Source organism: Anthonomus grandis, chromosome 8, assembly GCF_022605725.1.
Source record: "Anthonomus grandis grandis chromosome 8, icAntGran1.3, whole genome shotgun sequence".
In the NCBI taxonomy this organism is placed as follows: Eukaryota; Metazoa; Arthropoda; class Insecta; order Coleoptera; family Curculionidae; genus Anthonomus; species Anthonomus grandis.
The window spans coordinates 15,927,307-15,950,490 of record NC_065553.1 but is presented as its reverse complement, the minus strand read 5'-3'; the positions used below and the strand labels follow the sequence as shown (position 1 = coordinate 15,950,490).

At 32.8% G+C, this 23,184-nt stretch overlaps 2 protein-coding genes and 1 non-coding gene across 8 annotated transcripts in view; 2 read left to right on the top strand and 1 right to left on the bottom strand.

Moving 5' to 3' along the window:
• The window catches only part of LOC126739900 (supervillin-like), a 292,907-nt gene extending 283,141 nt beyond the window's left edge, over window positions 1–9,766 (top strand). For all 6 annotated transcript variants that reach the window (XM_050445725.1, XM_050445723.1, XM_050445721.1 and 3 more), the window contains 4 exons: window positions 1,543–2,349; window positions 2,411–2,522; window positions 2,580–2,757; window positions 6,532–9,766. In XM_050445725.1, the coding sequence (XP_050301682.1) occupies window positions 1,543–2,349; window positions 2,411–2,522; window positions 2,580–2,757; window positions 6,532–6,774 (1,340 nt within the window). In that variant the 3' untranslated portion in view covers window positions 6,775–9,766. The remainder of the gene's footprint in view (window positions 1–1,542; window positions 2,350–2,410; window positions 2,523–2,579; window positions 2,758–6,531) is intronic.
• A 5,491-nt stretch (window positions 9,767–15,257) lies between these two features.
• Window positions 15,258–15,329, bottom strand: Trnad-guc (transfer RNA aspartic acid (anticodon GUC)). Its single transcript has one exon. It is a non-coding gene; the product is annotated as a tRNA-Asp (tRNA).
• A 1,927-nt stretch (window positions 15,330–17,256) lies between these two features.
• Window positions 17,257–23,184, top strand: part of LOC126739902 (peroxidasin) — a 44,719-nt gene continuing 38,791 nt past the window's right edge. The window contains exon 1 of the mRNA XM_050445726.1: window positions 17,257–17,535. Within this exon, the coding sequence (XP_050301683.1) occupies window positions 17,363–17,535 (173 nt within the window). The 5' untranslated portion in view covers window positions 17,257–17,362. The remainder of the gene's footprint in view (window positions 17,536–23,184) is intronic.

Below are 23,184 nucleotides of genomic sequence, written 5' to 3'. Positions count from 1 at the left end.
TTTATATTTGAATCCGTCTGCCTAATCCGCAAGCACTTATCAGATATGTCAGAAAGGCCATCTCACAATTATCCTCTTAGAAACGCAGAGTACGATCTTTATCTACCAACCCCACGATCAGAACTAGTTAAACGATCCATTCTTTACAAAGCAAAAAAATGCACAATCATCTCCCATTTGAAATCAAATCAATAACAACTTTTTCCAAATTTCGGAAAGCTCTGAAATCATACTTGCTGGAGAGAGCCTTATACACAGTAAACGACGTTTTTTAATAATTAATGTTATGTAATTTTAAGCACGCGCTTCCTAAACACTGGTAAATTTGTTTATGTTGTTATGATAATGTACATAAATAATATTCGTATATTATATAAACAAATTAGTAGTTTGCTAATAATGTTTTTGTAAACAACTGCCTTTTGCCGACTTTGTATACAAGTGAATGTATATATATTTTATAGATTTTAAGGAAATGTGACCTAAACAATTTATAAAATTGTTAAGTTTTTTGTATGTTTTGTTGTATTTTTTATTTTTATATATTTGTATTTTTTGTTTTGTCTTTGTGTATATTTTGTTTGTATGATTTATTTAAATAATAGCTTTGTCAACAAAATTTTAAATTTTATGATAATAAAGCATTGATTGATTTATTGATTGATTGAACATCCACCATTCATAAGTGTTCAAAATTTTAATTTAAAAAATGCAATAGAAATGGTAAATCTATTAGTTTTATTTGGATCTCCAGCCACATAGATATAGATATGAATGAAAGAGCTGATAACATGGCAAAAATTTACTACAGAGATCTATTCCCTTAAATAATTAGTAAAATACAGAACTTAACTTGAACTAGAATTAGACGAAACTGACATTAAAGTTCTTGAGATAATCCCAATATAACCATAATAAATAAATTTAAATAGAAGAAACCAAACAATATTTTTTAGAATTCTGATAGCCAAACCAACACCACCCACATATATTTATTTTAATCAAAACCACTTTTGCGACAGTTATAGTCTTACCATTAAACCATTTTTTACACCAACAACCACGGAGCTAAAACGCATACTTGAAGAGAATTGAAATAGATGAAGAAAATTATAAAATTTAATAGAACTTAGAGTATAAAACGGTAGAAAAATACACAGGCGCTAAATGACGTCAGATATGCCTTTATAAAGCTTAAATTCTATTTCTCTCTATCTCTCTATTAGAAGCACGCGGTTACGCTCTACTTGACTCTTTTTGCTTTACTAAACAAAAAAAATCGAGATATGCTTTCACCCTTAGAGGTAAACTCAAAAAAACGTTTTTTGAAAATAGTTCAAATTATTCAACATTCAAACAAAATATTTCAACCCGCATCCTTTATCCTTATTGGTAAAAAAAGCAAGTTTATGTTTTTAGCAGTTTGTTATTATCCTTGAAAAGTAATAAATACTAGTGTTTTCTTACCCGCCACGGTTACTGCGACCGCGGCACCGTTGTTTATTCTGAATACCAATCATAACACTTAAATTTACTTTATAGGTCAGTTTTATGACGGCGACAGCTACATATACTCCTGGACGTTTAGACAAACGGTAAAAGGTAGAGAGTTAAACGGAAAACCGTCGAAACATTTACAAGTGGGCAGAGATATGTGCGTGTTCTTCTGCTGGCACGGAAACAACTCTTCGGTCAACGAAAAATGTACCGCTGCATTTCTAACCGTTGAATTGGATAAGCAAAATGCCCCGCAAGTTAGTATTGTTCAAGGATCAGAACCGGCTGCTTTTCTAAGACTATTTGGGGGAACCATGGTTATTCACCATGGCAAAAGAGGTGAATCTAAAGTGGGCGTTCAAAGCAGACTGTTTATGGTAAGAGGAGAGAAGGAAGAGGAGGCGTACTTAATGGAAGTGCCCTTGGAGATGGCTAGTTTACGCAGTAGATCCTCTTTTGTGATGGTGAATCCTAAAAATGACCAATTGGTCATCTGGCACGGATCCAAGTCGAGCAAACAAAAGAGAAAAGCTGTTAAGCAAACCTTAACGAAAATCTTAAAAAAGAGACCTTTGGAACTGTTCCCTGATAGTTTCAGTGAGGAACCGGATCTGATTGATATCGATGAAAGCAGCGAAAATGAAGACTTCTTAGACTGTATCGGTACTGACCGGAATTCCTATTACGCGCTAACAGATAGCGAAGAAAATTTCGATTATACGGCCAGACTATTTAAAATGTCGAGCATCACGGGAAGTTTTATCGCAACTGAATTACAATGCCCTCACAGAAGTGAGCATTCTAGTCCATATCCTTTTGTACAATCGGAACTTTACAATTCTAGTCAACCAAGTAAGAAATATTATTAGAAATGAACTTAAAAACGTTATAATAAAAATGATACTTGTTTTAGGTTTGTTTCTTTTCGATAACCATCACGAATTATGGCTGTGGCAAGGGTGGTGGCCTGAGAACGACGAAGATACGGAACTGAATACTGACCAAACTGGATCGGGTGCTATAAGGTTAATTATCAGCAAATTTATTGGAATTCACTGATGTTAATCGATTTAATATTTCAGATGGCAGGCAGAACGCAGAGCCGCAATGCAAACAGCGGTAAACTACTGGAAGAAAACGCATGGTGAGGGCGAAGAAGTGGTTGCTTACCTTGTCTGGGCTGGACTTGAACCGTTGGAATTTAGGAGTCTATTTCCCGCTTGGGAAGTAAGGGAGGACGTCAGGAAATTGAATTTGCAGGTAATTGATGTTCGTCTGCTTTATTTTTTATTGCGTCAACAATTTATACGATTCTTTTTCAGAAAACAATATATAAATGAACTGAGATTCATTTATATATTGTTTTCTGAACAACGGCAGAAATTATGAATTATTGGTTTGTTTTTTTGCCAATATCTCTCGAAGATATACAAAATTAGATTCCTTTAGTTTAAAACAAATGTTTGCTTTATTTTCATATATAGGGTGGTAAGTTTAGTGTGGGCAAAGGTAATCTTGTCTTTGTCCATAAAATGCTGGCTGTGTATTATCTTCAACATAATTATATTAAATTATCATAATCCCTATATGATTATCCCTGTTATTGCTTAACAATCACAATTAAAAACTTTTTTAACAAATTGATTTAAGTTAATATTTCTAAAATTGATAATACAGTTTAAAATAAGAAAAAGAAGGCAATTTTTATTAAATATTATATATGTTTACCACCTGGAAATAAAAAAAGAAAACAAAAATTAAAATATTTAACTGTTTTTCTTAAATTATGCAAAATAAAAAATAGAGTCAAACAGAGGAATGTTCAAATGTTCTTACTCAAAAATAAGTTAAGGCATTGATACGACCTTTAAGACGTCCATTAAGGGTATATTTTAGAGAACATGACGTAAGAACACACATATTAGTATAAAGGTTTCTAAATTAATTAAATAATATTCTATATGGCAGTCTTGAAATTGTTTAGGTTTTTAAATATTGTAAACATATATTTTTTTGCTAATTAACACCATAAATATTTTAAGACAAATAATACATTTGTGTAGGGTATTAAATGGTAATGTTATACGGATATTTAAAGAGTGTTGAAATTTAATTGTTGAGTTTTATTAAATTGATTAGATTTGAATATGATGTACAGGTTATCAGTGTCTTGCTTTTTATTAACGTTGTTCTTGTGTATTCTTATGTTTATCATTTCTGAAACTAATCTTTTTTTGAAGTTATTAACCCTAAAATTAAATTGTTGCAATACTGAGTATTCGCTCAATTACTTGGTTTACTAATTATATTCTCTAGATGGCATCCAGAGATAATTCTCGCTCCTTGAATTTTCTAAGGGTTCAGCTTTAGGTATTTATGCAAAACGAAGTGTAGGGATGATTTATGCATAGTTCAGAGTACTTGTACCGGGTTGTCTTTTATATTTAGACAAAGCCTAGCTCGGTTATTATACGAGGTGGAAAAAAAAGTTTTATATAAAACTTGTAGGGTTTACCTTAAATAGCCAGGAAATGTTATAAAATATAATACAGGGGTATCGCAAAGTTAATAAAAAATACACAGTTCATTTTTTTTAAATGAAACCCCTTGTATATTTTTACATTACATAAAAGACATTTTTTTTCTGATTTCAAAAATATATAATATGTTAATATTTGGCCGTTCCCAATATTTATCTTTAAAAAATTAAAAAATAAAACAACTGTTTACCCGAATCCCCGTTGCTATGGTGTTTATCGGTAACAATAAAATAAATAATGTTATTTGTTGGGCTGTCACTGTCAATGTTTCTGCTATTTCTTTTGAATATGGATTATACCGAAGAAGAAAAGTTTGAAATTATGAGGTTGTTTTACAAAAACAACAATAATGTTGCTCGAGCGCAAGCTGAATATCACCGTATTCATCCCGAAATGAGAGTTCCTGCTAGGTCCACTTTTTATTACACTAAAAGGAGTATGAGAAACCACAAAAATCTACAAAGAAAAAAACGAACAGTTTTAGCTAACGCGGATGAAGAACTACAAATTTTATTATATTTTCAAAGTAAAAAGTTATTTTATATTTAAGAGCCTTATAAGAATTATAATTTATGCTTTGATTTTTGTAGAAAAACCATATTTATCAACCGTAGATGCTAGTAGACACTTTCAATGCTCTAGATCTAAGATTCAAAGAGTTCTTCAGAAATATGTATATCATCCTTACAAATTGATGCCAGTACAAAAATTAACAAATAATCATGAAATAAGAAGGCTAACATACTGTAATTAGATGTTAGATATAAAAAACGTAGATAACGATATCTTTAATAAAATCTTGTGGACGGATGAAGCTGTTGTAAATACAGGGATGTATAATAGAAAAAATACTCACATGTGGGCACCAGCAAATCCTCACGCATACGTCGAAATAAAAAAACAGGGCAGAATGTCATTAAATGTGTGGTGTGGTATCCTTAGAAACCAAATAATTGGACCCATTATATTTCAAGGATCTTTGACTGGAAATAGGTATTTGCGGTTTCTAGAAAATGAGATTGAAGCTTTATTAGAAGAAATACCTTTAAGAGAATATACCAATATTATATGGCATCAAGATGGCGCCCCGCCTCATAACTTTAGGCCAGTAAGGATTTTTTTAAATAATCGTTTTATTCAGTAGATTGGAACCCATGGTACCATTAACTGGCCACCAAACAGCCCTGATTTGACTCCTCTAGATAGTTTTTTATGGGGGTATCTTAAAAATGAAGTTTATAAGGAAAGAAGTGAAAATTTGGAGCAATTAAGGGAAAAAATTCAAAGAAGTATAAACTCCTTAAATGAAGAACACCCTGAATATATTTCAAATGCTCTGTTAAAACTGGACAAAGATTATAGAAACTGCGTTGAAAATAATGGCGGCCATATACAACATTTGTAAATATTTAAAGAAACAAGGCTCAAAGGTTTTTTTTTCAAAAAACCAAATTTTTTTAAAAATCATTAATTAAATATTAACATTTTATATATTTTTGAAATTAGAAAAAAAATGTCTTTCATTTAAAGTAAAAATATACAAGGGGTTCCATTTAAAAAAAATTAACTTTGTGTTTTTTATTAACTTTGCGATACCTCTGTATTATATTTTATAACATTTCCTGGCGATTTAAGGTAAACCCTATAACTTTTATATCAAACTTTTTTTTCCACCTCATATAGTAACCGAGCCAGGCTCTGTCTAAATATAAAAGACAACCCTGTACACTTCCGAATGCTAAGGCGGTTAAACTTAGACTGATTAACCCGTTCCATGTTCTTTTTTGTTCTGGATAACCTTGGATTTTTGTTTATGTAGTGTTGAACCTCTTCACATGAGGGGAATTTTGACATTTTAAACTTCAAATCAAATAGGTTAAAAAATTGTTCAGTATTACTTTAATTGTTTAGTATTACAGTATTATTTTATCAATCCACGGACAAGCGAAATGCGGCCGAATCACAGAACCGCCAAATTTTGCCCAAAAGTATTTTAGCTAATGAAAAAATTGACTGGCATGACATTATCGAGATCTATGTTCAGCAGTGGACATGAAAAGATTCAGTAATCATGATGATGACTGTTAAACTGGTTTCCTCAAAATTGTTCACCCAATTCCGAATGAGAGGAATACTTGGAGCACCATTTAAGTGAAGTAAACCTCGAACATTGCAGAAATGTCAGTTCGGCAAAACGCTGCATAGCAACTAAATTTCCAAGAGTCATGCTATCGATTGACTTATCTAGCGACCGTCGAATGCGTTGTCATCACACAGTAAACAAATATGAAATTCTTTTTAGACACCTTGTAGAGCTATAAAATCTCATTAATTTCAGTAGATATTCTTATTTCATGAACAGGCTATTACTCACAAAATGGATTGAATTATTGATGAATTCAATAATTAAAATGATTTTCTTCTTTTAAAAGCGAAAAGACTTATTTTTCAAAAATTACTCAAAATCCTCTAAACTAACCCAACTTAATTTCAGGATGGCAAAAAACAAGATGATAAACTTATTCTCAATAGAGAACTAGCGCTTCTCTCCAGGACGACTTATCCATTAGCAGAAATTCTCCACAGACCCTTGCCAGAGGGAGTCGATCCCACCCAACTAGAAATCTACCTTTCGGACAGCGACTTCGAGAAACTCCTGGAAATGACCAAAGAAGAATTCCAAAAGCTACCGTCGTGGAAGAAGACAGCACTGAAAAAGGAAAAAGGACTTTTTTGACCTATGTTTCAAGGCGTCCTAGGGACACTGGATTACATTTTCGGAAGGTGTTTTGTTTTTGGAAACGATATGTTACAGTGAGGAGACCGATTTTATTTCGGGTGTTTCAAGAAAGTTATCTTAAAACATTTTTTTTGTAACGATTTCAAATTTAGGGCGATTTTGGCCTCTACCCATGCATCACTTTTAAATGTTAAAAGAAATATTTTGATAATATAAGATAAGAGTTTCAAAACTGAAATTTGTATTCAAGTATACACTCCGAAACATCCAAGACCACTTACACGGAGTTACATCAACCGATACTGCCATTTTTCGTAGCATTTCGAAAAAAAAGAAACAGCTCTTATAGGCATAATTTTGCAGTTGTACTTACATAATATTACATATTTTAGATGATATAACAAAGTATATAAAGGGCCATCAATTTGTATTACGATTTACAATAAATTTTACATATGCAAGTATTTTAAATCAGTAGCATTTTTTTAAATACCTGCGCTATTATCGTTCCTGCCCATAATGTAACCTTTTTCACACACTTTGATATTAACGGAACGAAAATATAGAGCTTAATAAAAAGCAAAACCACCTTTTATACAATTGTTTATCACCTTGAAACTTTGTTGTGATAACTTATCTCTATATTTAATTTAGGAGTTGTATAAATATTTAAAACTGTGATTAGTTTATTTGTGTTCTTTTTATGATTTTTGACCCTTACGTTATCACCCTGTGTGTACCTAGGCTAATTTGTGTTTTGAATATGTTGTAAATAATGTTTTCAAGAATAAAATGGTGCCTTGACGTTGCTTTGGTCGTCACTCCTGTTTTCTAGTCTTATTTTTGTTCATTTTTTTTATGTGTAAGTAGTTACGGGGCACTAGATAGGGAGTTTTTCCTCGATTTCGTTGTTAATTTTGTTCAGTGTCTTAAGAGCCTAATATTTATTAATCCATCTAAGGAGTCAAATATTATACAGGGTGTCCGATAATACAGATGAGGTCAAAATTAGGGTATAATGTTGCACCGGGCATCCTCCTTAAATCTATAGTTGGGGATAACTCATCATTTTGATTTATAAAAAAACCTTCAAAAATAGTTATTAAGGAAAAACTTCGGGGTGCAAAGGAGATCAAAATATAAATTCCACTTTTTTGACCTTGAAACTGTTTTTTAAGGGCGTTTCAAGGCTTAGTTGTTTTTTTTATATGGAAACCTCAATTTTTTTAATGAGAATTCCTATTGTTTACATAAAGTTTTAAAACTACGGTGTTGCAGTCTATTTTGCAATGCCTGAAACCAAGCTGGCTAAAATATCGACCGAAAAGCAATGACCTTCAAACCGTGTATCCAGATCATTTTCTGTGACGTTGCACATATATACATGTAACATTTTTTCGTAAAATTTTGCATTGTTTCAAAATCCGTTTAAAAATAGCTGTTTTTATACAAAAAAATCAGTTAAATAAGTAATAGATAAATAAGTGTAATGTCCTTGAAATAGGGTTTCAAGGTTAAAGTAGTTGGACCCAATTTTTAACCCTCTCTGTCTTTGCCATTTTTTCTATAAGACTTTCTTCGTATTAACTCTTTTAACTTTTAAATAGTAACCCCAATTTTTTAAACCGAATTCGATTTTGACGCAAATTCTTACGAAAAAAAATTATCTGTTTCAAGGTCACATGAAGGATAAAATCGCAAACAAATTTTAAACAAAAAGTTTTCTAAAACGGAGGTAGTCAATATATTGACCAAAAAGTCGTGACTTTAAAACCGTTTATCAAGGTCATTTCAAGGGCAAGTTCGATTGTAAGATTCATGGGATCTTGCAACCTACACATTTTTTTAGTTTTCAAAATTTTTCATTTTTTTTAAGTCAAATATAAAAATATTCCATATAATCATTCAAAAATATTCCATATTCTTAATTATCAGATGAGTCTCAAGAATGCATCTTAATATTTATGACTTCTTTTTTAATGCTTGAAATAACTTAATCATTAGTAATATAAAGTAAGAGCCAGAAAACATCTCTGAATCTTAAAATACTTTGAAATAAAATTGTTCAATGATAAAATTACTAAAATCTAAGTTATTAAATCGTAAAAAAATTAAATTATTTTACCCTAAAACATAGTGGCTCTTTTTATGGCTTAAATATACGTAGAAATATAAACTTCTCATTTGCAAAACTAAAAGAAACCTCTAAATATCCCTTCTGTTCTATACGCTGGACAAAATTAATCAATGGTTGTGTAAACATTGACTTGTATTTTGTATAATCCTAACCTTTAGTAATATTAAGTTTTCCTAATTTTTTGTACGTTTAACTCACATTATTTTATTGTATAGTGTTTTTTCTACCCTTACCTAATTATTTTATTACAATTCAAGTGCATTGCGGCAATTTCGTAATTCTTTAAAATAACGCACATTCCAATCAGCACACGGCAGTGAAATTTTTGAAAAATTTATAATTTGAAATAATACCTAGTTAAAAAAAAACTATGGCTGTGACTCTGGACTTAACATTTAAAACTTAAGCTTACAATTTGACATTTTGGATTGCTGATTTGATGTGCGTTTATTTTAAAATATTGCTTTAATATTTGTATTTAATTTAATGGTGGCAATAGAATTTAGTTGTATCAGTACGTAAATATTTATAAAGCCGCACACACATATTGCCTTAACTTTATTTCCCTTAGACTTGGAAATTACCAGATATCTTTAAAACATCTTTTTTAACATCACGCGATCACAGTTTTAAAGAAAACATTGTATTTTAAAGCTATCAGGTGATTAGATAAGCTTTTAACCCATTTGTGTCCTTGTAAGATAATATCACTTCTGTATAATATGCGGCTTTTCTACTACTAAATAACAAGACCGTACATTTGTAATATTATACCCTATTTTTGTTGTTGTGTATTATCAGTGTTTTGTACGTTATCTTTTTTCAATTACTCAATAAATATTTTCAATAAATTATTAGCTGTTTTATTGTAAACTATTAAAGGTTTTTGTCAGTTTTCAGCATCTTTATTGAATATTTTGTACAGGGTGGGCAAATAAGCAAGGTAAGCGGCTGTATCTCAGGACCTGTACATCCGGCAACAATGGATTTTTTTTATTAATATGAAAGTGTCCATGAAAAAATTCTGGAAATTATTTTTAAGTTCCGCATTTCACGGCTAGAGGGCGTAGCTAAAAATAGGAAAAACTAGGAAAACATCTTTTTTTCATTCGCCTATGAACGATAATAGGGATAAGGGAAGCTATTGAAAGTGTAATCATTAAAATCGGTGTAAATTCTAAACCACTTATTCAATTTTAGCAAAATTTGTTTGCAAGAAAATGAATGCTGTTTTAAATGTCCGATCTCATTAATACTATATCGTTACTAATAAAAGAGATAAAGGACTCAATGCTTTCTAACAGTATTATCAAAAGTATAGGTTAATATATAAGTTTTCGGAAAAAAGACGTTTTTCTTATTTACTTTTTGGTTACACTCTCTAGCGGCGAAATACGGAACTTAAACATTTTAAATACAGGGTGTCCGGAAAAAGGAGGCCAATCCGCCGGCCACATATAGGGTGGACCAAAATAATGCAACTTTCGTTATGCCATTTTTTAATTGGACGTTCGGTATTCAATATACAGGGCGTCAAAATGAGAAATATAAAATCCTTTTTTTGAAGTAAGTCGACTGTTTCATGAGGTATTAACTTAAAATTTGGTGTAAGGGGTTTTTTTGGAACGAGAAATAGAAATCCGTTCACGGAACAGGAACATCTCGACCCCGACCAATCCAGCGATTAAGAAATACTTGATGTAAATAGTTCCTAACATTTATAGCAAAATGAGCCGGAACACCGTCGCGTCGAGTTGAAACCAAAGATTTTGTCTTAAATTTAGAGGCAAATCATCAAGCAATATTCGGCATTATCATCAAGCATCGGGCAGTATTGTAGAAACAGTCAAATTACCTGGTACAATGACAGGTCCTAAAAGAAAGTTATCTTTAACACCTGCCCACACATTGGCTTTAAAATTTACTTGATGATGTGTCTCAACTATGGCCCTAGGTTTCTCTTCAGCACATAATATGTGTGCGTTATGGATATTTATCATGCCGTTTCTCGTGAACGTGGCTTCATCAGTAAACAGAATCGCCTTTATAAAATCCACATTTCTATTATTCATTTCGCATAACCATCTACAAAAACTAAGTCTTTCCTCGGGATCGTCGAGTAAAAGACCCTGTACTTTTTGAAGATGAAATGGGTAAAGTTGTTGACTCCGTAATGTGTCTCGGTTTTCCCAATATTTCTCATCTGTTCAGCCAAAACCCTAGTACTAATGGTTGGTGATTCTTCGACAATTCTTAAAATTTCTTCCTCTTACCCTGGTTGAACCGTCTTTCGCTGAAACTTGCAGTCTCCCTTAGGAGGTTAATCAGATTTAAAAAATATTATCTTTTGGGATGAAATCGGTTCGGGCATAGTGCTAGCGGCTAAGTTACCATTAGAGTAACATTTTCCTAGTTGAGAATTCACAGGTATTTACTGTTTACAATAATATTTAAAACTGACCAAACATCAAAACCATATCCGCCATTTCGGAAAAGGGTAGATTTCTTGGTCTATGAGCCATTATGGTTTTATAAGTTGTAAGAAAACCCACCAAATACAAACATGTATTTAAAAAATGTAGATTTAGGAGTAATTGAGAAGCTTGTTAAGAGCATCAGAAGCGTTTAAATTTGTCACTTTAAGAGTACGTAAAAAGTTACTGGTGCCCGTGGTCAGCCAATTTGTTTTGAAGGAAATATCTAGATTTTTAAATGAAGATATCTAATAAACGGATTCTCAGGCCGACATTTACTAAGAATACTTTTTTTACAAGAAAAGATTGGGTAATCAGAATTTTTTACTAGAACTTTATTATACAGGGGTTTAAAGTTTTGGTATTTTTAACACATGCAATATACCGCAGGTGGCGCCCCCTGCAAGGTATAGCAAATCCGTGAACAGAATTCAATTTCTCGTTCCAAAAAACCCCCTTACACCAAATTTTAAGTTAATACCTCATGAAACAGTCGACTTACAACAAAAAAAACGATTTTATATTTCTCATTTTGACGCCCTGTACATTAAATACCGAACGCCCAATTAAAAAATGGCATAACGAAAGTCGCATTATTTTGGTCCACCCTATATGTGGCCGGCGGATTGACCTCCTTTTTCCGGACACCCTGTATAATAAAATAATAATTTTTAAAATTCCAGATATTTTCTCATGGACTCTTGCATATTAATAAGAAAAAAAATATTGTTGCCAGATGTACCGGTTCTGAGATACAGCTGCCAAAAGAAGAGTGGCATAAGAACAATGCCTTTTGGATTGCCATGTATATTGAAACAGAAATGAGAGTCCTATCAATGGTTAAAAGTTCAAGACGTATTAAAGAGATTTAAATAAATATCATTCTTTCTTAAATGAAATTCTTAATGAGCTCTGTAAAAAATAGTGCTCATATTTAGTGTTCAAATTATGTTTAGCCTTACAAACTTCTTATTCGTTGGAAATCACTATTTGCCACTTAGATATTTTAGTAGAACAATCTGCTGTACAATTAGGAGATACCGTTAAATGTTACATTATCAGCAACCCTATAAAGTATTACCAAAATTGCCGTAGTATTCTACTAGATCATCTCGGGATCATTAGGCGGAAATTCGTTATTTTCGAAGGGTCCACGGGTACTAGATACAGTTTAGAGATACCCTGATTTTTTAGGCTATTAGTGAAAGTGCATACAGCATATTGCATAAAATGATATGCTATCATGTCGTTTTAGCATACATAGAGGCGTGTACAGCGAGGTTCGTCAATTGAAAGACCCGAATTGTATTCTAGATAACAGCCTTTATAGTGGCTAAGATTGGGATAAGGTGATCATCGGAACGGACTTAATGGACACTAAGGGCTTTGAGTTCAGCTTTAAGCAGGAAGTTCTGAAGATGAGCAACTTGTTTTGTATCGTGAGAGGGATTATAGTGGTCGAGTCCTACTTCCGGAAGAAGCTTTGATACCATAAAAAAGCGAAACTATTCTGGTAGGACTGCGTTGATAGCAAGACCACGAACGGTGAAAGTAGTGTTGTTCGAACCTGCAATGCATGATGAGGCTGTTGGTTGAGGAATAACGGTCGGAAAGACCCTAAAGGTCCAGACTGTCAAAGATTTTCCAGTTCTCAAAGAAGTCTGCAAGACCTGCTTAAATCCTTGGAATCTCTTACTACCGTTGCTATGTGGAGGGATTTGCTAACATTGCAAAAACCAATGTCCCAACAAAAATTCCAAGGGTCAGGAAGCCCTCGATCACCTAAAAGAGGCTCTGACAAGAGCACCTATCCTGAGCTATCTCCTACCTGAAGGAAAATTTGTACAAAATACCAACGCTAGCAATATGAGCATATGAGCTGTATTATCTCAAATCCAGGTTTGCCAAGAAGAAAAAGACATTATCTATTTTAGTATGACACTGTTCAAGCCAGAGCGCAACTATTGCGTCACTCGCCGACAGTTGCTAGGTGTTGGAAAAGCTATGAAGCACTTCTACAAGTATCTCTATGGGAGGAAGTTCATGCTGCGAATTGATCGTGTAGCTTCGAAATGCTTCCTTTAGTTTAAAAATCCGGAGGGGTCAATTGGCAACATAGAGAGGCTACAGGAGTTTGACACTAAATACCGAGCAGGAAGAATCCATGGAAATGCAGATGCTCTATTAGGGAGACCCTGTCCAGAGGTTAGAAAAATTTGTCAGCGAGCAGACGAGAAAGATGCTCAGTTGTTAAAAACCTTCATACTTGGCAAAATGGGAATCTTATAAAAGGCGAAGAGGAGGATTCCAATATCTAGATAGTCCTAACCTAGATGAAGAAAGGGATAAAGCCAACTTGGGAAGAAGTTGCCAAGTATTCTCCCAATGTCATGTTATATCGGGCAGAATGGAACTCTAACTCTGGAAGATATACTCTTGCAGCAGAAAAGCGTTGTGCATTAACGTCAGATTTGTTAGAAGAAATTCATGGCGGTGTCAGGAGGGCACCTTGAAGTAACAAAAACCCTGGGAAAAGTGGGGAAAAAATCCGGACGTAAGGGACTAGTGCAGGAAATGCGAATGTGAAGTAATGTAAATCGTGGTTGTGATGGACCACGTCTGCAAATGGGTTGAGGCATACCCTCTACCAAACCAGGGAGCATCTATTCGCCGACGTCTTAATAAAAAAATTGATACCGATTTGGTGTACCTTTATAGCTACATTCAGAACAAGGACGAAGGCATTACACCCGCAGGCAGAATGAATTAATAGAACTATTAATCGGTCTTTAGCCAAAGTAGTCTCTAGCCACCAAAGAGACTGACTGATCCATGAAAGCACAGGAGAGTCTCCGGCTCGAATAGTGATGAGAAGAGAGATTCGTCTTCCATGCGATCTAAAGTTACTTTTTGATAAAAGTTTACTTTAAAGTTACGTTTTGTTACCCACCAGAAACCGATATTGCCGGGGAGCAGGGATCTCATTCATAATGAAGTGCGCATTTTCATTCAAGATTCTAGCGTTCAGATGAAGGACGCGTATGATGTGAATGCCAAACGGTGATTTGGTATGGCTATATGACCCTCTACGAGATGGAAGGGTCTGTCACCGAAACTTCAGACATCCTGGTATGGGCCATAGCGATGATCTTTACAGAATTTACAAGCCGCCGAGGAGCAAAGTTCGAGTCAGTCACTTCAATCGACTAGCTCCTTATTATGAAACCCACGAAGATGCTGAGCTGCCGCATATTAAACACATATATAAACAGACTCAGATTTGACATTCGATTAATTTATGGCTCATCGTTCTAATGGTCGAAAGAGTCCGTACGGCGTGACCTGTGCAGTGCAGCAAGACTTATTTACTGCTCCAGTACGCTCTGGCACATCATGTGGCTAAGAATTTATTTTATTCGGGCAAGTACACAAGAAAACCGATGAAGAGACTGGTAGAAGCCAATCTATAAGGACGTTTGGGGCACTTTATGTTCTTGAAAGGAAGAGTTGCTTGCCAAGGATCTGAGAGGCTTAGCAATTGAAGATTTGTGACTATTTTTTCTCGCTTATCTGACCCAGTGATCGCAATGACCCCGATACATTCTCTTAGAATATTTTAATTTTCTATAGAATCTTTTGTAGGAACAAATATATGTAAAAAAGTGTATTAATTATTAATGAATCACTAATTAATGATCTAATCATTAAACTGAGTAATTGCTTGATTTCACAACTTATTAAAATGAGCAATAGAATGATATTCTTATCATTATTTGCTCTGAAGAAAGAAACAAAAATTGAGTTCTGTCTTTCGTTTTACTTGCTGCACCTAAATGATTTTTTAACCTTATAAAAAAAATAAAAAAGTACTCTCCGGCCGGGAATCGAACCCGGGTCTCCCGCGTGACAGGCGGGGATACTGACCACTATACTACCGAAGACTTGAGTATTTAAGCCATCTAAAATATTTTGACTTGTCAATGCTCAAGGTACTCTTGTTATAAACATTAAAATTGTATTAAAAATAGCAAATTACATTAGTATAAATGGAATTACAACATATAATCATCATATTTGGTACATTTACTGATTACAATTTTTAAGCTATTTATATCTATTTAACTGGATATACCTAGATGTAGGTTAAGGTTAATAATGTATTAATAGCAATAGGACCAGACATAAATAATCATATACTAGACATATAATTTTTGGGATTTCCAGATTCCCACCAATATTCTATGACAAATTAATATGCTGCTGATTATAAATATATTCTGAGAATGTATCTGAATATTCCGGGAATACATTTTTAATTTAAAATTTCAAGAAAATTTCATTTAGAAAAAGGTGCTTTTTTTTACAATCGCCATGACATTTTGGTGAAACCTAACCTAACCCCCCTCCCCCAGAACATCTATGTTTATGAAAAATGTGTATCACACATTCAAAACATAATATATAAAGGAACAAGACCTGTTGAAAAACGCTCGGTATACCTTGCTAACTCTGTAGAAAATAAAACAATGTAAGTAATATAAATGATGACGCACATGCACTGCTGACTTAAGAATACAAATAGTGTAGTGAGGAAGATGATAGTCACTCCATTTTCCCCAATTATAACTAAGATCAATTACCATAAATATCCAATCCCGAACTAGATGAGATACTGCAACAGCTAGAAAAATCGCCAACACGAAAAATTAAAATTTTATCCAACATCAAACGTAGTTTGAAAGAAACTTATAAAAGACCAGCTTTTTAAACTACAGCATCAAATAGACAGAACCGAAATGAACACAAAAACGTGGTTATAGCGTGGAATAAGTGTCCAAAGGGTATTGAAGACATACAAGTTCCATCCCTATAAAATTCGCTTATAGTGCAAGAATTGAATGAAGACGACTTTGATCGTCAATTGCAGTTTTGCCAAGTTATGGAAATTCCATTGTGGGCCCTTTTTTTGAACTTAGATTTGTTACAAAATGACCTAGCTCTAATAAATAACATAGAAGAGGACCACACATACAATGAACAGGAATTGATTTTCCAACAAGACAGAGCTCCTCCACATTTTTCACTAAATGTACGCAACTATTTAAATGACAGATTTCCAGGACGCTGGATAGGACGAAGGGGCGCAAATGAGTGGCCATCTCGGTCACCCGACTTAAATCCTTTAGATTTTTTTTTGTGAGGACACATAAAATCCGTAGTTTACAAAACTCCACCTGCTACATTGCCGAAGAATTGCGAAGAAAAATTATTAACTTAGGTATGTCGCGAAGTGACACCGCAAATAATGCTTTTGCAACGGTTTGAAAATAATTTGTATCACTGTATGAACGTTGGCGGACAGCACTTTAAGCATTTACTTGATTAACATGGTAAGTATTAAATCGCTTTTTGCTATATTTCTTGAACGAGTGACTAGATTTTTTAAAACTAAGCAGCGTTGTATAGGAAAGTACCACTTGACTTCCTGTCCCATTTGAAAAAAAATTAGGGGAAGTCCCCCCGCTTAGGGGGTCGAGATTTTCGAAATGGTTTTTATGTCAAAATTTGTCCCCCTGACGAACATACTTGACGGGCCACCCCTGTATGCTTAGAAGGACGTTAATAAGTTTAGTTTATTTTGGAATGCGCACAATTCTTTTTCGGAATATGTTTGCCTCCTTGCCTTATGTTCAAAGGAGTGTTCTCAGAATATGATTCTAATTAATTTATGTTTATTGCGTATAAAAAAATAGCGTAAGCGTAAACTCACGCGCTTCTGTACCTTCCTATCTTAAAATATTGTGTTCTCTTCTCCCAATCCGCGGCTAACTTGATATTTTCACTTTCAAACAGCTTTTGAGCTTTTAGTATATCCGAGCGGGCCGCGACGGAGAGCTTACGGCCGCCGAGCTGAGGCGAAAGTAATACGATATTACAGACTATATATACAGTGTGTATCATTTATGAGAAAAAAATGCGGTTTGGCACATTTCTATTTTTTTGTTTAGTTTTGTTTGTTCACGGACAAAGAAGGAATTATTCGACTTTAAAATGCCCTAAGGACTGCTACTGCTTTCGGAAAACAGTTCGATGTATGAAACTGGATTTAGTTACAATACCCAGGATATCAGAAAGGACCGTAACTTTGTAAGTTATTTTATTATAAATTTGTATTATCTCTGAACTTTTTTCTATGTTACATCTTTATCGATCTATCATTGGTATTCTTGTACATAATTATTATGTTTTCTACTTCACTCCTGCAAAAGTGGAGAGAATTGGTCAAATATCAGCAGTTTTTAGACAACTTATACAATAAGATCTCGCTTAAACCATAAACTGAATACTCTCAATTTTAAGGCTATTTTTAGCTAATATTTAAAATATAATTTAGATTAAATACTCCTCATTATACAGTGTAGGCCGAATTGGGGATACATGTATCGGTATCTTGGAAACTGTAGGAAATAGAATAGGGGTTAAATAGGAAAAGTTGTAGGGTACTTAATTGCCAATCCAATGCCGCTTTGATTTTCAAAAAACTCTAAATTTTCTTATACCTACGTAATTATAATAAAATTTTCTCTATGCAAAAAAAATCTAGGAATTATATGTTGAATAATAAGTTCGGCCACATACTAAATTGGAAAATATAATTCCTAAGAGATTCCCACTAAAAAAAATAAAATCTCTTTAGTTTAATCCTACAAAATGTGTTCTTTGCCGCTTCTTTAAGATGATAATGATAACCGAGGCGGTTGGTAAAAGATGATGAAACAGAAGCGCCTTTGTTAAAAACATCTCGATGCACTCGTAAAGCCTCTTTTTCTGAAGCGATCATTAAAGTCCCATATCTCAACTTGTCAGGTGTGAAAAATTAGTTTCTTAATGTATTCACGCCTGAAACGATTGAAGATGTACGTATCCTACGAACGAAATAAAATAAGTAAGATTTAACAAAGAGCTTAATGACCCTGATGTGAGAGTTTTTACTGGAGAAGATTAAAATTAAGCTCAATCCGAAAACGTAACGTAAGCATAATCAAATCGGACTACACTTTTAGTGGATATTAAGCTTTGAATAGTCAAAAGAATATTTGCTAGAAAAAATTGAGGGACGGGGTGGACTGTTCAAAAAACGTACAGGACTTCCTTAAAAAGAGGAAGTCAATGCCGAATATCCCTGAACTTCTTGGACTTCCTATAGATTTTCTTATAGACGAAGATTGAACCGCATAAGATAATATATATAATCATAACCCGCTTTATTAAATTCACATAAACGGTACAATAATAAACTCCTAATTAATCACAATGCTAGAGAATTTTAACAAGCAAATAAATCACTACTAAGGCAGCACAACTGCCAGCGCGTAGCTCTTTCAATTTCTAAATTAAAATAGTTTAAATAAATATCATGAAATTTTAATTAAAATGCTTTTACAATAGCTTATACATCTAGTAACAAACAAGAAAAATATTACTTACATTAAAATAATTGAACAAACAATGATTTATAATAATTTTACTCTTATATAAAAATAGTAAACATTATCTGATATATAAATGTATATAAATATACAAATCTTTTCTTTTTCTTTAGCCCAAGTAACTAGTAAATTTTTATAGAAAGCACCTCTTAAGATAACCAAAATCAAGTGATTTTATATGGGTTTTACAAACTTGTTTAAATTTTGATTAGTAATTGTCCTTATTTCGTATGGTAAGGTATTAAACATTTTTGAAGCCATGTATATTAGACCCTATAAGAGAATTTAAAAATCTTCAGAGGTTTACAGGTGATTTCACTATGCACGGGCGAGGTAAAAAAAAATTGAAAAAATACTGTCTTATGGGAATGAGCAATGGTTTACGTGAATTATTCTGTATATATGTAAATTTTATTACCTTGAACAAAATTATATAAAAGAAGTGCAAAACTCTATTTTCATACATCGTAAATCAAATAAATATGAATTTATATTATGTTTATACATAAAATATCAAATGAAAAATGTATTTTTTTTTCTTTTTTTAGGTTATGTAATAAAGAACTAACTATGTGGCAATCAACTTAAATTAAAATAAACCTACTTTTAAGCTCTTAATAATATTTTTTTATACTGGCAAACATTTTAAATGCCCTAAGAGTTTTGCATTAAATTTCAAAGTATTTTTAAAATATTTGGAAAATAAATTATTATTAAGAGTCTCTGAGAAAAACTTCAAATTGTTGCCGTTTGTTAAAATTTATTTTCTGGCGAGATGAAATTAGTTGTCTTTCGTCCAGTGCGTTCTTGAAGTGTTACGTCATTCCCTGAATCTTAAGGGATACTCCAATGGGCACATTTGGGGGCTTAAAGGCCTTTGCAATCATTGGAAGTCATCAAGGACTCATCGAAATGTCAATAACATTTATTATTTGTCATGAGACAAAAGCGATACATACAGAGCTAGCAGACTTTCTGCGCATTAATAACGTTAGGCCAAGCATCAAGTTCATGATCAAGTTGAAAACTGAGTCAGCACTGTACTTCTTAGGTGTTATTGTAAAGAACAACGACGGACGCCTAAGATATCAGTATATCGCAAACTCACACACAGGTCAAAAATCAGGAGAATTATCATAAATTCAACAATAGGACTGCCTTCATTTCGAAGATAACCTAAGAGGTTTACTATCCAAGACCAAACCAGAATGTTTACTGGACACTCAGAACTCCCTATACCAAATGAATACCCTTTGAATGTGAAGTCATACATAAGCGAGAGAAAGTGACCTCTGGAAGTCAGCACAAAAAAATATCAAAAGTGGGCCCCGAACAGGAGAGATTTCCAGATAAGGAATAGCAGAACACGGTTACTTCAATGACCACATTAGATAGAAACACAGATTTGAAAGTAAAGATAGTAGAAGTTCGAAAATAAGACTTTATCTTCCACTGTGAAACTGTCTGCACATCTGCGCAAAGTACTGTCTACCACTTTCAACAACATAAAAAATAAAGATAATTAATTTTTCTACAATTTACCTTTTAGGAGCAAACCTATACAACGAGCGAGAAAAATGTTAGGAGGCGCTAAAGTAACGAAAAAAAATACTAAAATACAAATTATTTTAGTGACTTTAGCACCCATCAACTGTTGCAACAGGAAATCAAATTTAGAATTTCTCAAAAAACGCCAACAGGAAAGGATATTTATTTTCGTTTTTAAGATTTCTTCATAGATTACTAATGACTAACAAAAAACTACTGCATGTATTTGTGTCATTTTTAAAAGCCAGTTGGATTGTACTATATAAATCAACAAAATAATCCGAATGCCTAGATGCGAGATTCGATTTTTCCAACAAAAAAATGATTAAGAACATTTTTAATCGTTATATTATTTGTTTATTTATTGTTTGACCTACAATTAATTTTGATATATCAAATTGTATCTACTGTAACAATTATTAGATCTAATACATTGTTTACTTAAAAATGCCGCGAGGCGTAGTCAAGCGCATTTTTTTTACTTTTTTGTTATTTTAATGGGGGAATTGTTGCTTACGCGTTGAATTAAAGGTGCATGTGCATGTAGATAATGACGTTTTTTACAATTTTTCCGGTGACAAATTATATGCGCTCGATAACGCCTTAAGCTTGACTTCTGATTTTTTTTATTTTCTTTTTTATTTTTCATGTTTCAACACGAACCAAGTTGTTGTTCAAAACGAATTCCTATTTAGTCGTATTATAATTTAAGGTGAACAAAGCCTCTGTGTACACCTGGTTAATGATGCACTGCTAGTCAAAAAAAGAATGCCTATAAAGTAGCTTATATCAATATTTTTTTAGGGCCATAAAGTATCAAAAGCTATAAAAAAAACCACCAACCAACGTCGCGGCACAAGTTTAATCGTAAAGTACCGGATCGAAATAGGTTTATAAAGTGACTTTTATGGTTTGTTCTATTATTCCGGCCACACCCGGTCGGTCGTTTGGAAATTAGAAGATAAATTTTATATGGCGCGGTTTTAGAACTTTTTTATCTGTTTATAAGTACCACTTTAATTCGGCTTCGTGCAGCGGAAACTCGTAAAATAAACGGCGGAGGTTATTAGGAAAGTTTCCTCAGGATCTAATATAGGTCCACGTTTTTTCACCAATTTTAAAACTTGACTAGAGAGAAAACGACGATCTTCTATTGTCCCCTTCTTTTACTCTAAAATTAACAATATTAAAACTTATAGAAAAAACTATTATTTATATTATAGGCTTTCAGTATTTCATTTTATCCCTTAACTTTATTAAGGCAATATAATGTATTTATTTATTGTGAAAGAAAAAATATATAGTCACTATATAACAATATAATCCAAACAACTTTTACCTCTGTGCCAGCTATTACCGTTTCTCTTTGCCTGACGACGCAGTAATAAGTCGGAATTTCAATTTTTACTTCATGTATTTTTACATGTATGTAGGTACTTCTTCCCCACCAGAATTGTTTTTTATAATGTTTTTTTGTAATTGAATTTTCCATCTTTGTAATAAAACACGCACATCAAAATGGTCTAGGGGACAAAGCTATTAAAAGACTTAAATGACAATTTGAAAAATATTAAAATTCTTGATTTTGAAAATACTGCTGAATTAAGAAGTTAATAGAAAAGAATAAGTTCTTGTTAATAGAGTGTAAGAATCCTAATTATAACATCTCGACATCTATTTCTTGAACTATTACTATATACTATTCCTTGAATTAAAACATGCTTTTTTAACATGTCCCAAACGTACTCGATAGGATTTAAGTCAGGGCATTGCGCAGGCCATGGCAATACCTGGATAGTGTGTTGTTCCAAAAGCCTAGCGGTTCTTGAAACATGCGGACGTGCAATGTCGTGCCTAGATTTTGATATTCCAGAATTTGATGATTCTGATATTCGTTTGCTGTTAAAAACCTTTCAATGGATCTAGATTAGTCCGAAAAGCTATCGTCTTAGTTCCGCCTTGGTAGAAGTCAACATCTTAAATGGTTTGCCAGATATTTCCTTTTTATTTATTTTTCACGGGATAATAAAGGAGGTTTAACTCACAACATTCCTATATCAATCAAGCTTTTTGTATCATACCAACAGTTCATAACTGTGTTTCACGATCAAGACGTTGCCTTTGCATATTGAGTATGTTGCACGCATTTGCTAAACTTAAAAATATACTGAATACATTATTCAGTTTACCAAATACGTGTTGAAGAATTTAAACAATTTATTTAAATCAACAAGAATAATTTAATATGATGAATGTGATAAGGTATATCCGAAGGAACGTCCAACAAAAAAGACTCAATTTATCTTAAAAACAATTCTTTTGTCTAAAAATAAAATGGATTTTTCCTATGTTTTAGACCATTTTAATGTATGTAATAGAAACCGTTAGCACAGATTCGCCAATTGCAGATATAATATTCAACTATTATTATGAAATTTACTTATTATAAAACATGGGGTATTGACTAATTTAACATATTAATGTTGGAACAAAAGTAAGATATTTTAGTAATGCTGATAATATTATATTTTCCAATACAAAAATAATAAACCTATTTCAATACAATATTGGTGTTGTATAAATATTGTAATCAATGGACTACCATTTTTTTTTCATTTTTTCATTCAAGAATCATTAATTTTAAAACATATCAGTGGAATATTGAAAAATTATAGAATAGTAATACAGGAAACGGTAAAAATAAAATTTACACATTTGGTGCAATATGATTTTAATGCTAAAAACGGTATTATTTATT